General features: G+C 36.9%; 1 protein-coding gene across 3 annotated transcripts in view; it reads right to left on the reverse strand.

Moving 5' to 3' along the window:
* Positions 1-1,562: 1,562 nt before the first annotated feature.
* agmo (alkylglycerol monooxygenase) overlaps positions 1,563-12,858 on the reverse strand; it is a 48,293-nt gene continuing 36,997 nt past the window's right edge. For 2 of the 3 annotated variants that reach the window (XM_058414422.1, XM_058414420.1), the window contains exons 11-13: positions 11,201-11,283; positions 10,187-10,292; positions 1,563-2,593 (exon numbers count right to left, since the gene is read on the reverse strand). In XM_058414422.1, the coding sequence (XP_058270405.1) occupies positions 2,516-2,593; positions 10,187-10,292; positions 11,201-11,283 (267 nt within the window). In that variant the 3' untranslated portion in view covers positions 1,563-2,515. The remainder of the gene's footprint in view (positions 2,594-10,186; positions 10,293-11,200; positions 11,284-12,858) is intronic. The other variant, XM_058414421.1, reaches the window with a different exon arrangement.

Here is a 12,858-nt window from a genome sequence, read left to right on the forward strand (position 1 = left end):
TCTGTGGTCATATGTGGTGTTTTGTTAATGCTGCTCAGGGATGTTGTGGATCCAGGACCTTGGAAAATCTTGCCGTGAGGTGGGAACACACCCTCAACCACTATGCAAGAGGTCAAAGGTAACGCTCAGCGCAATAGTAGCACCACCACGCTTCACTGTAGGGAACAGCAGCATTCCCTGTAGAGTCATGTTGTGCTTAGACCAAAAAGTTCAGTCATACTAAAGAATCATGACCACAAAATTCCAACATGGAAATCCCTGTGGAAGCATTCGGGCTCTCACAAATAGCCTGTGTAACGGATTCTTCCCCCAAGCCATGAGGTTCCTCAACACTCAGAACTGAACTCACACACACACACACACACACACACACACACTACACATCATACCTACACTGAGTGAGATCAAGAAACAGAAACAATTGCAGTGCAGTTTATTAAACATAGTGTAAATGTTTGTTCCTGCTAATTTCAATTTTTAGTAAAAATTTTTCCATTATTTTGACCTTTCCACCTACATACTATGACAGTCTCTGTTTTTTTCCCACCTAACTGTTGTTTAATAATGTTGTCCCTGAAATCTTTAGCAAACTCCTTTACCTTCCCCAAGATTGTTACTTGTTGCATGAAAAGCACTGGCACAAAATTATATGAAAATTATATGAAAATTATATGTGTTTTTAATATCCCTTTCCCCATTGGTTTTTAACCTTTTGTTTATGTTCATAAATACATTCTTGAATTTCAAGTATGGAACATAACCTCTCTCTCTCTCTCTCTCTCTCTCTCTCTCTCTCTATCTCTCTCTCTCTCTCTCTCTCCAATTTTCGTACAAATGTCCTGCACTTGTTTTTCATTTGGTGTAAGAGTCTTCTTGCAGTAGTTCACCGAAAACTCAACACTTGGATCGCATCCTCTCATGTACGCCACTTGGAATAAAACTGTCTGCCAAATGAGTACAATGAGTCTTGTTTTGGCCGAATTTTCTCCCTGGAGTTTTCAACATTTAATCTAATGATGAAGTTTTTCCCAAACTATTACCACAGATGTGTCATATTACAAAGGATCAGAGTAAGCAATCACAGTGAATGACTTGGTAAGAAGAAAAACATCTTAAAAATATTTTGATAATCTATTAAACTGGACTGGACGATGTTGTAATTGTTTGTCTGTATTTGAAACGTACTTCCATTGACTGTTTAGTCTCAAATTACAACTGACAATACATTCTGAATGGTTTATTTTAATAATGATTAGGTCAATCAGAAATGGACAGACTACAACACTATAAGAGTCTGAAGAGGGTTTCATATTTATTTCAGCGCACAGATTTGTGGATGATGGAAGCTGGATTTACGCATGATTGCACCTCTGTTTATTTTTTTTTCCCCTCATTTGTTATGCTGTATGTAACTCAAGTGACTCGGTGTGACTTGATCTGTTACAGTATGACCTCAATAGAAATGAAAAGTGATCTTGTAGTGAAAGTGCTGCAGTTTCGATGCCACCTTGTGGTCTGTTATACAGCCGTACAATCAAGTAAGCTTAAGAAAATGATGAAAGTAGGTTAAACAATTTATTTTCAAAGGTAAACAAATGTAGTTGAAATTACATTACGTTACATTGCACACAAGGGCATTAGAGAAGTTGTTGGTTGAGGAGACCTGGGTTTCCTCTTCATCCAAAACATATGGCTATGAAAAATATACTATATAGAAAGATAGATATAGATATACTAGAAGTAGAAGACGAATATTAGGAATAAGAAGAATAGTAGTAGTAGTAGTAATAATAACAGTAGTAGTACATAATTTCCTGGACCTCATTGCACATGTAAGAAACTGTACATTCACTTATACTTATTTCTAGTGTATTTTATATATATTTTCATATGAAAGGTCTACTGCTGATGTTGCACTCAAAATGAAAAATGCTTTAATATTAATAATAGCGTTAATCATTTACTTACACTTTCTTCACTGACACCCCCTAAATAACTGTTTTATATGCAATTTACTAATTTATTAATATGCTTATTTTAAAAATATAAACTGATCATTAATAAAGGATGTAAATGCAATTAGCAAGTACATTATAGGTATGCTTTTTGATCAAGAATAAAGCATTTATAATGACATTTATAAACGGGTTGCTAATGCCTATATAGAAGCGATGCTTTGTAAATGATTAATTAAGTATTTACTCATGTTTAACTAATGCTTAATAGTGTGCAGTTATTATAAAGCGTTACCACAATAATAATAATAATAATAAGGAGAAGAAGAAGAAGAAGAAGAGGAAGAAGAAGAAAATATTAAGGGTAAGAATAATAATAGTAGTAGTAATAATAATATTAGTAGTAGTACATAATTTCCTGGAGCTCATTGCACATGAAATACTTCCATATACAGCAAAATCCTATTTTACAATGCGCATTCATCAGTTAATTTCTTAGGTAGTTGATCTTCTAATTAAAGACTGTAGTTAAATCAGGATTCATTTTGCTTACAGTTTATTCAGTAATGCTTCTCCTTGACAACCAGCTTGCTGAAACACTGCAGAGCCCAGTAGATAGCCGAAAGAACAGCAAAAACCTGCAGGAAAAGATTTTTAGGTCAAAATCTTGGCACTATTTTCATATAAATTATTCAACCATGCTGTCAGAATCTTGTCTGTAATCCTGCAGTGTAAATAGATGACCACAATTCTAAACTCGGTGTAACTGAAACAAAGAGAACTTTAAGGATTAAAGTTTGTTCATGATCATGAAGAACGCTGTAGGAACAAATTTATTACATTCAAAAATGAGTACTCGTGTGTTTCTGTAACAACCAACATGTAAAAGGCTATTAAGGGAAAAAAAGAATAACAAAAGGTCAACATCAAGACCAAAGAATCTCCCATGATGCAACAGCTCTGTGTCGGGAGGTTAATGGTGGTGGTCACTGAGGAACGAAGCCAGGAGGTTCTGCCAAAAAGTGTCCCGGGTGGAAGCATCGCTCCTCCCCTGTGTTCTAGACCATAAACTGCATCCGCGTTCTTAACTTGGGCCAAAAGCGAATCCTGTCCATCACAACTCCTCTCCTCTGATGGGAAAGAATGAGCGTTTCCTCTGAGCTCCCCAGCTGTTTCCCTCCGAGAGAATGAGAGACAGCCACAGAGCTTGGAATGTCCCTGTGATTCCTGACCCCTTACTACCTGAATCCACCCAGCATGGCCTTACGAGTTCAAAAAAAATCACCTCAGCTTGAGATTGTAAAAAAATAAAATAAAAAATGCTGCAATCAAAGTAGTCCAAGCAGACAATTTGTTCTCTAAGAAATATCTTACACAACTTCACACAACAAGATTAAATTAACATTAGTTTAAAATGAGTTTTATCAATTACATTTGTTATACACATTTTTAAAAGTCAAACCAAAAGTGCTTTTTAATGTAAGATGATTAATTATGGTTAAATATTATTATTATTATTATTATTATTATTATTATTATTATTATTATTATTATTATTATATATTTTTAGTATAAAAGGATTTACAGAAGAAGGAAAACTGAAGTAATATATATTTTTTATTAAAAAATAAATTAAATTAATGAAACAGTTGACACTTAAAATGGCAGAGAAATCTTAAAATTAAACAGGAACACTACAAAATACAATTGCAACATACTCAGAATTAATAAGCAGGGGACAAAAAAAGATTTCTGTATTTTTTTCTTAACACTTTTCAAAATTTCGGAGCATTTTTTACGTCTTCACAGATGCTGACTCTGTGTTTATGTTGCTTTAATTGACAGGGAGAGAGAGAGAGTATATGCCATCCAACCTCTACAGAGAGCTCAGTGAATTTTGCTTCTTTGACATATTTGAACAAATTAGCATATTCTATGTATCCGGGATGTGTTTTGTTGCCGAATCTTTATCGATCGGAGGTGTGTTACATAAACCAGCAATAACATGATTTGCTCTAATATTGCTCTAGACATCGACACTGTTTGTGTACACGCTACACTTCTCATAGTCACACACTCAACACTTCCCTCACACATCCGTGCAAAACACACATATTAAAAAGAAGCCAAGGGAAGATTTGTAGAGTAGATGTTGAACTTTGTGTTCAGTTCAGAGTCTCTAGAGAAGCTGCTGAGTGAAAGGAAAACAAGACTGAAGCACTGCTGTCAGCTCGGTGATATACAGCTCATTATAGGCAGTTTCCATCCTATACTGTCCAACATACACACTGTTTTCAGACACACACAAACATTAATGTGGATTCCTCTGTTGGATTAAAGAAATCTAATCCAATCTAATCCCTAATCACCACAGCTGTAGTGCAGGTGCGACTACAATGGACAAGAATTCCACCATGTTTCCACAACTGAGAAAATAATGGAAAATCTGCTTGCTTTACTCTAAACTCACCCTTTAAAATGATCGTCTAAAAATCGAAAAACTCAACGATCGCTCCTTGCCGTGAGACAGAGACTGTTCTATATAAAAACAAAATGGAGTAACACAAAACACTAATTCTGGTTAATTACACTTTTGTGAAGTTTCTGTGGTAGCACTCTGCACCACAGACAGACAGAAATTAGGCCCTCTAAAAATGTATTCCCGTTTCCGAACAGACAAATTATACAGATTTAGAATTTGGATGAAGATTTCAAGAACTATAAAAATAGATAGGCAGTAGATCAACTGTGAAGGGAATAGAGATTAGCTTAGAAAAACACTGGAGTGCTGCTTTGGACTTCATTTATAGGACCTGAAAAAAGAAACAACAGCAGATTTTTGTGCCTCCTCCAAATCATAAACTATTTCGACACTAATCACACTGGTAGCAAATAAGTAAACTAACTTTAAACTCATCGTGCACTCTAGGACTAGCACAGCATCACGCCTTACATCCTGATGCCTATCAGTGTTGTGGAAATGACACATTGGGTAAGAACTGAACTCCCAGGAGCTTTATAGAATACACTAGTTATAGCTTCCCAGACCATAGACTGTTGTTAAGAAGAAAGTGGTAACTATTTTGAACTCCAAGTTCAGTTTTATATTATATGGATCAAGGTCTCAAAGTCCCCCACATGAGCAGCAGCTCTCTATAGCCGTCTGCAAAGGATGAATCGGGCCGAAGGAGCTGCACTGGGCCAAATTAGCCCCGCAGCACTTTGATGCCGTAATGAAGGAGGCCGCGGCCACGACGTACACGTCTCTGTAGATGCTATGTAAACCACTTCAGTGGGATTCCTGAGAGAAGGACAAAGATGGATGGCTCCTGTGGGACTTGTAAGGGACCTACAGCGGTCGGCTTAGCAAGCTAAACCTGTGGCCCAAGCTTCCCGGGTACGGTCTTGCTCTCGCTCTCCCTCTCTCTCTTTCTCAAACACACACACACACACATGTGCATACTCTCTTTGTAGGGATCTTCCATTCACATAATAATTAATATATCTAAATCTAACCAGATCTTTAACCTTATTTAGCCAAAAGAACACATTCTCAGCTTTTAGTCCCCCCCCCCCCCAATAAAATCTGTTTTGCATTAATAAAAAATGTTTTCTTTTGTGGGAAACAGCTAAAAATCTTCACAAGGTCAAAACAGTCAGATATTTGAGTCATTGCTGAGACTTTTTTTTTTATGTGCTTAATTCTCTGCAAACAGCATGAAATATTTGCCGTATAATTCCTTTAATACATTCTAATGGTAGCATATATATTATGTATTGCAGCTTAGTACTACAAACTAATTTTATTTTTTTTTAAGTAGCAGTGTCTTAAGTAAGAGTTAATCAGACTCAAGCCATTAAGCATTAAATATCTTAATGTTCATTTGTTGAGTAATGTTGCTGCTGTTTTTTGATAGGTTAAAAAATGGACACACCATTAATGACAAGTATCATCTACAACAACTCAATTAATGTAGTTATCATCTACAATAACTCAATTATACTTTAAATATCTACTATTTTGAATCTTAACTTATTTACATTCCTTGGGCTTTAGAAGAGCTTTTTTTTTTTTTTATTGTAGAGCTAATGAAATATCCTATTCTCTAGAAACGTATTATTCAAGTGCATGACACTTCCTTCCTGGATTATTATATCACTATGGAAAAAGAAAGCAAACTTCATATTCTGACAAACGGTGGAACATTTAAAAACCTGTAGATTCCACTTCTGTCTGAAGTGTGTCAGGTGGTGTAGAAAGATAAGGCCCTGCTGTGCTGAGTGGTGCTTTTGCATGGAGTGACCTGGATAATATTATTATAACCTCTTCCCTTTAAAATGTATAATTATATTCCTCCCTTGAGAAATGAGGTGCATAAATATTATCTTTAATGTTAAAAAAAAATGAAAAGAAAAGAAAAGAAAAGGAACTTTCCAGGCAGAAACAGTACTAACCTGTAGTGAAAGATTTCTATCTCTTCATGATGCTACTGATATACTGATATTTCCATCAGTTCACCTGCGTACTTTTTTCAATCTAATTTTATTTCTATGGTGCTTTTAATAATGGACATTGTCTCAAAGCAGCTTCACAGAAATATACAATTTCAGAATAAAGTAACAAAGTTTAATATTTTAATTTATATTTATCCCCACTGACCAATCCAGAGGCAACAGTGACAAGGAAAAACTCCCTGAGATGATAAGAGGAAGAAAAATGATGAAGAAAAGGTTGACACAAGTGTGATTAAATAATGCCCTTTCAACAACTGTGTATAGTCAGGATGTGTAACCAGTAGCTTTCGAGCAATTCTTTTGTATATTTCAGTCTATATAAAGTCAGTCTGCAATCAATTAGACAACTATTACAGTATATACTGTTATATACACATCCTGGTGAGAGCATTACGAAGTTAAGACTCCTTTCAGAGACAGGTGTATTTTTATTAGCGCTCCTCTAAAATTGCTATGAGCTCACCACTCACAGTCTGGAGAGAAGCTCCCTTAATTACTGCTAGGCATGCAACGTCTGGAATGTCTCGTATCCCGAACCCTTAGCCATGTGTGACATCACTTATCCTCAGTTCAGGCGAATCTCTTTATAATGCAAGTGTATAAGTGTAAACAAGAGCGAGCGGGTGTAAATGTAAGAGAGTAAGAGATGGGTGTGCTTGTGTGCTGGGTGTGAGACCTCGCCACCTGAGTTTATGGGCAAATCCTGCTGCTTTAATAAGCAGCTCTCTCAATAATGAATACCATCCTGTGGTTTATAAGCCACTATATATCACAAGAAAGACTTCTACTGTACTGATCCTGATATATGACAGCCAAATCAAAGAAGTGCTTTGATTTTACAATTACTAATTTTCTTGAATTGTTCTTAGATTATAGCAGTTTTTTTTTTGCAGACCCACTGACCTGTATAGTTTTGTTCACTTGGCTAACTTTTAAGCATAACTGGGGAATGTCCCAGAAAGCCAGATCATGGAAGCTGAGACTCACAAACTCCAAACTTTTCCATTCCAAGTACAAGGATTAGATCAAATCAAGATCAGTTACCATGGCAACCTATGTTCCGAAACTAACCTGGAAAAGATTAAGAGTTAAGTCTTACCTTGCCTGCAGAGAACTTGAGAATATGTTAAATCAGCACTGTGCCCTTTTAATGAACATCCTACTAGCTGATTTATCTTCTAAAAGTCACACTTAAATTAATGTTTCTTTATGTAGTTGTCAAAATCTAACATGATTTTTCTTTTCTTTTTTTCTCCCTTAAATATGCTTAAGATGTGGAGCTCTCATTTATAAAATATAAATTGTGAAATGGTAAATTTATGGTCTTAATATTTTAAAATGTTGGTTTCGTTTTGTTCTGGATCGCTTTTTGTTCCAACAGTTTCCTTTAGAATTAGAGAAGTGCTCCGTTATGCTTGTTTCATTGCTGCCTGCCAATAGCACAGTCATCAACTCTTCACCATGACACTACGTGGGTCTGATCGAACAGCTGAGGAAGCACTTAGAGAGCCTAGTCCTAACTGAAGCATGATGATAATTATAAATAGATGAATCTTGTGAGTAATATAAATACTGCTGTCTATTTATTGTCTTTCCTCTGACACTGTAGATTGCAGCAGAGAGTAAAGTAAACAGCAGACAAAGTCCCTCAAAGGTAAGTTATCCTTTGCTGCATTGTGGTGGCAGGAACAAAAATGGGTGGAAAACTTGGCTGCTCAGGCCTCTAGAAAGGGAAGAGGGGACGCCTTCACAGGAACGGAACAAAGACTGGAGGAGTTGGCATTGGGCCTGAGCGAGACGCAAGTACTGTTTGTAGCAATGTGGAATGAAGTATAAATTCTGCTGTAGCCCTGCATACAGAAACAGACCCTGGTTCTGAATCTGAATATTTGCTTCTTATTCTCAAAACGTGAATAAGTGTCTGGGAGACCTGAAAGACCACCACTGGAGCATCTGATGCTCAGAGTGAATGCAGGATTGCAGATCAGCAGGAGCAGCGGATGCACTGCAGACTGATAATAAAGCTGGAGAGTAAAAGAAAAAAGCAAGAACAAGCTTTGATATCAGCATGTTAACTTCTACATGAAAGATGCATGGATAGTGCTGCAACATTTTCAGGACCTCTTAAGGGTCCTTCAGTTATGCATACTAGTGTAGTCAGACAACACTGTGGTCGTGATTTACATCAACCACCAAGGGGACACAAAATCTCAGGCAATTGTATGGGTGGGCAAACAAGCTCTGAATGTAAAGAGATACTTTTATTCACATATGAAAGTTAAAATAAATATCTAAAGGCACATATTCTGCCTTTAGAGATGTCTAGGTACTGGGCAGACACAGCCATTTACATTTAATGGATATGGCAAATGCCCTTATCCAGAGCAATTTGCGATTTATCTCATTTTATCCAACTGAGCAATTGAATGGTAAGGGCCTTGTTTAAGGGTCCAGCAGTATCCAGCATGGTGGACCCAGGATTCAAACACACAACCTTCCAATCAGTAGTCTAACACCTTAAACCCTAAGCTCCCATATCTACATAGTCAGATAGGGGACACACTCTATCCTGGCTGTTCTGTGGCTAGGGATTAGCTCAGGTACACCAACAATAGAGCAGAAGTTGATATGTCTCTGAGCACTTCACTACCTGTGATTTATGTGATCTAGTGTGTGTTTGAACAAAACTAGACAAATCTACAGTTGTTTAATTTTCTGGTGATACCACTGCTATAGATAACACTGACAGTCTGTGTACACAGTATGTTGATAACCTGATTCACATCCAACAAATCCGTGTTACACCTGTTGTTACTGATAAGACATTTGTATTTGCTAACTAAGAACAACTTTCAGCTTTTTCTGAGCTGGTAAAAGAATACTGCTTTTGTCTTCAGACAGACAGGACCAAAATAAAAGATTTCTCTATGCTGCATGTGGGAACTTTTCTCAAAGTCAGACTCTTTTATTCCTTGCAAATCCTCAGGGGAAAAAAACGTGGGCGTTTTAGCACCTACGTCTACAGATGTACGGTCTCTCTCTCTCTCTCACACACACACACACACACACACACACACACAAAAAAAGGAACAATTTTACTCTCATGTGTAAATCTCATCAGCTCTCTCCAGTTAGCCACAGACAGAGCTAATTGATTCCAGAAGTGCTGCCTCTACTTTCAGCAGGCGTGGAGAGAAATGGAGAGATTGGGAAAGAGAAATTAAAGGAGGGAGAGATGGAAGGTTAGAGGTGCTGGAGTAGTAATGAGGGGTCAGTCGCAATCCATAGCCCTGTCGCGAGAGTCAGGAACACATGGCAATTTTATGGTCAATTGGGCCATGCATCTGGGGTTATACATCATTGGGGTGCGTAGTGGGCCCTGGTGTCAGCTCGCACACACGCTGACACACACAGACACACACACACACTACAGATGCACACACTTAGACAGAATGGGCGGCTGCATGCTGTGTGTTGATATGCTTCATCTATACTGCTTTACAGCTGAACCACACACTCACAAACCCCACACCCACACTTACCATTAAGTCACCTCCCACTACTTGCAGTTATCACACTAATTAGGCCAATCTAGTGTGACACAGCTTATGTTTAAACACTGTTTATCTATATAATATGTGCACGGTTGAGCTGCATTCACAGAGAAAATATCTATGTTGTCTCATCTATTTTGTATAAAACTTTATGATATTTACCTCTGTTGCAAGCGCCAGTAGAGGCACCGACGAGCTGATATAACCAAACCTGTGGAGTGCCAACATTAACAGGCAGCGGGACATCTCCCATACAGCAGCATTAGGACTGCAAAAGAATAATAAAAAATAGAACAACACACAGTCTTGAGTCTAAGGTTGTTTGCTATTCTGAAGCATTTGCATGGAAAGTTTGTTCACTTGAGTGTGAAAATCTATCCAGATGCAAACCACCTCTTTAAAAAATTCTGTACTTTGCATCATGTGTCTTTTGTCTACATGGAATACAAATATGTCTGTATGGTTTGTGAAATCTGGCTCTGACAGTTGCTCAACCTCGTATCACTTAAAAACCATTTTGTGAAGATATTATTTTTCTTTGTACCTTTGTACCTGCAATATTTTCTAAAAGATTTTGTAAGCTCTATTACATCTCTAAGTATAAACAAATTAGTAACCTATTTTAAATCACTATGACCCAGACCAGGCAGTTACTAACCACAAAGACTTTCATGTTAACAGTCAATTTCTGAGCTTAATATTTAATTGCTTGCTTGCATCTGCGTGAAATGAACTCCTGCTTGCGGTAACAGTGTGTGCCTCCTCTTCATATCTGTATTTGTATCTGTTTAGAATGGATTTATTCTGCCTTATCCTGAAGATGTAATACCTGCTAGTTATATGGAGTAACTAAGACCATCAAACATAAACTTGAATAAAAAAAAATAATACATGAACTTTGATAAGAACAATCTGCAACTTTGTTAGAAAAGGAATGCACAAATGATGCTTGGTTTGGAAGGAATCCAGATCCTAAATGGACCCAGAATCAATTTTTGATTTAATATCCAAATCAAAAATAGCATGACCATATGGAAAAGTGTAATGTCTTACTATTGGCCATTTTGTTCTCATTACTCCACAGGTATCATATGCACATGTCATTTTTCACAATGTTTCCTTCCTAAGTAACTCCATTTTTGACCAAGCAGCACAGTGTACACGATATCTCAGTACCTTTGGTCCATGATATACCCAAGGGTGGTAAGTGTGAGTAACATGTATCCAGTGATAAGCAGCACAGTTGCTTGAGACAGCATCTAGAGAACAAAAGCAGAACAATACAAGAACAATATGCTCTTAATACAGGACCAGTCGATGTCAACTCAGTTCACTTCCAAATCCCACCCACAACCTCCTTATGTTTATGTTTGTGGTCCTTTCGTTTAAACTAGGCAGAGGAAATCCCATTAGGGAAGGTGTTATAAAGCCCAGAGAACATGAAGTACACAGACAACTGCAGCTAATTCTGTTTGACCTCTAAACTTACAGTACATACTCTAGGCCTCCCTCTGTTATATGAGAAATGTTATAGATACACGGCTGACATTTGGTGGATGTTTGCTCTCTAAACCTTATATGCAAGAGCCTTCGAAAATATTTCTCTCCTGGGTATAGTACAAGTCCTCAAAGCTTAGACTCTCATTTATAAGTGACCACCTGTAGTGCAGCTGAGCTGGCCATGTGGTATAATACAGAATACATTTTGCTAGTGTTACTGTGCATTTTCCTTCTGTTGTTTTTGGAAATTTGGAATATTATTAATTATTGTTTTTTTTAATGACAACAAATGGTGGAATATCTCTGCACCTTTACTATCATCAAGAATAAACCTGAATCAGAAAAAAAAGACATTCGTTCAACAGAAAGTCTCAGAAAGACATTACTAACCTGCTTGCTGATAATGATATATGATTACTATAGCCTGTAGAGATCATTAGCACAAATAACCAACTAGCTAACCACTAGTGAGCTTGGATCTTAGTTTATACTGAAAAACATAAGTGGGATTTCATCTGGGTTTTCATTCACATTGTCATGTTCTCAATGAACTATTTAACATTCAATAGTTCCAATCCTGTAAAAACTCTGGATTTAGCTAATTTGTAGTAATAATAATAATAATAATAATAATAATGAGTATCTGAGCATGTACTGGTTACCACATCACCCACTATTAATTTGCATACTGGGTTCATGTAAAACTCCAGTGTCAGTATGCTCAGAATTATACTAACAAAAAGATATGACAAAGATTTTAAAATGTAATTTACCAAAATTAAGTACAGCAATTTTTAAACAATTTTGCGGTAATTTGAAAAGAGCATGAGGGGGTTGTGGCTTCTCATACATGAACCACATCAGATGCTTACGTTCCATAAGATCATTGATATGACACTGATATTTCTTGAATTACCAGAGTGTGACATTGCCCAGGTCTCGGAGGGAGCTTTGTGAAAACTTTGTGAGTCAGTTCTCTAAGGTCTGGATTATGTTTTTAAAATCTTTTCAACATGCTAATTTCTAATTTGTCCCACTATCCTATTTCAACAATAACACTAAGCCAAGGTGTAGAAAACATTAAGCCATCTGGGTGTTTTCTTAGTCACTGCATTAACCGTCAAACTGTGTTTATGTTTCTTCTCTTCCCAAGGCTGAGATTAAGTTCCTAACATTATAGTCCTCACTACTATTAATTCTGCACTACAAAGTGCACACTAATCTACAATGTTGTTTCTGCCCAGTTAAGCAGTTAGCGTTTCAGCATTGGTCACTTTTCTGCAAACTCAACAATTAACAGCAAGTCAAGCAGCTAGCAAGATTGATGGTCTCAC

Source organism: Hemibagrus wyckioides, linkage group LG17 (genome assembly GCF_019097595.1).
Source record: "Hemibagrus wyckioides isolate EC202008001 linkage group LG17, SWU_Hwy_1.0, whole genome shotgun sequence".
Classification (NCBI taxonomy): Eukaryota; Metazoa; Chordata; class Actinopteri; order Siluriformes; family Bagridae; genus Hemibagrus; species Hemibagrus wyckioides.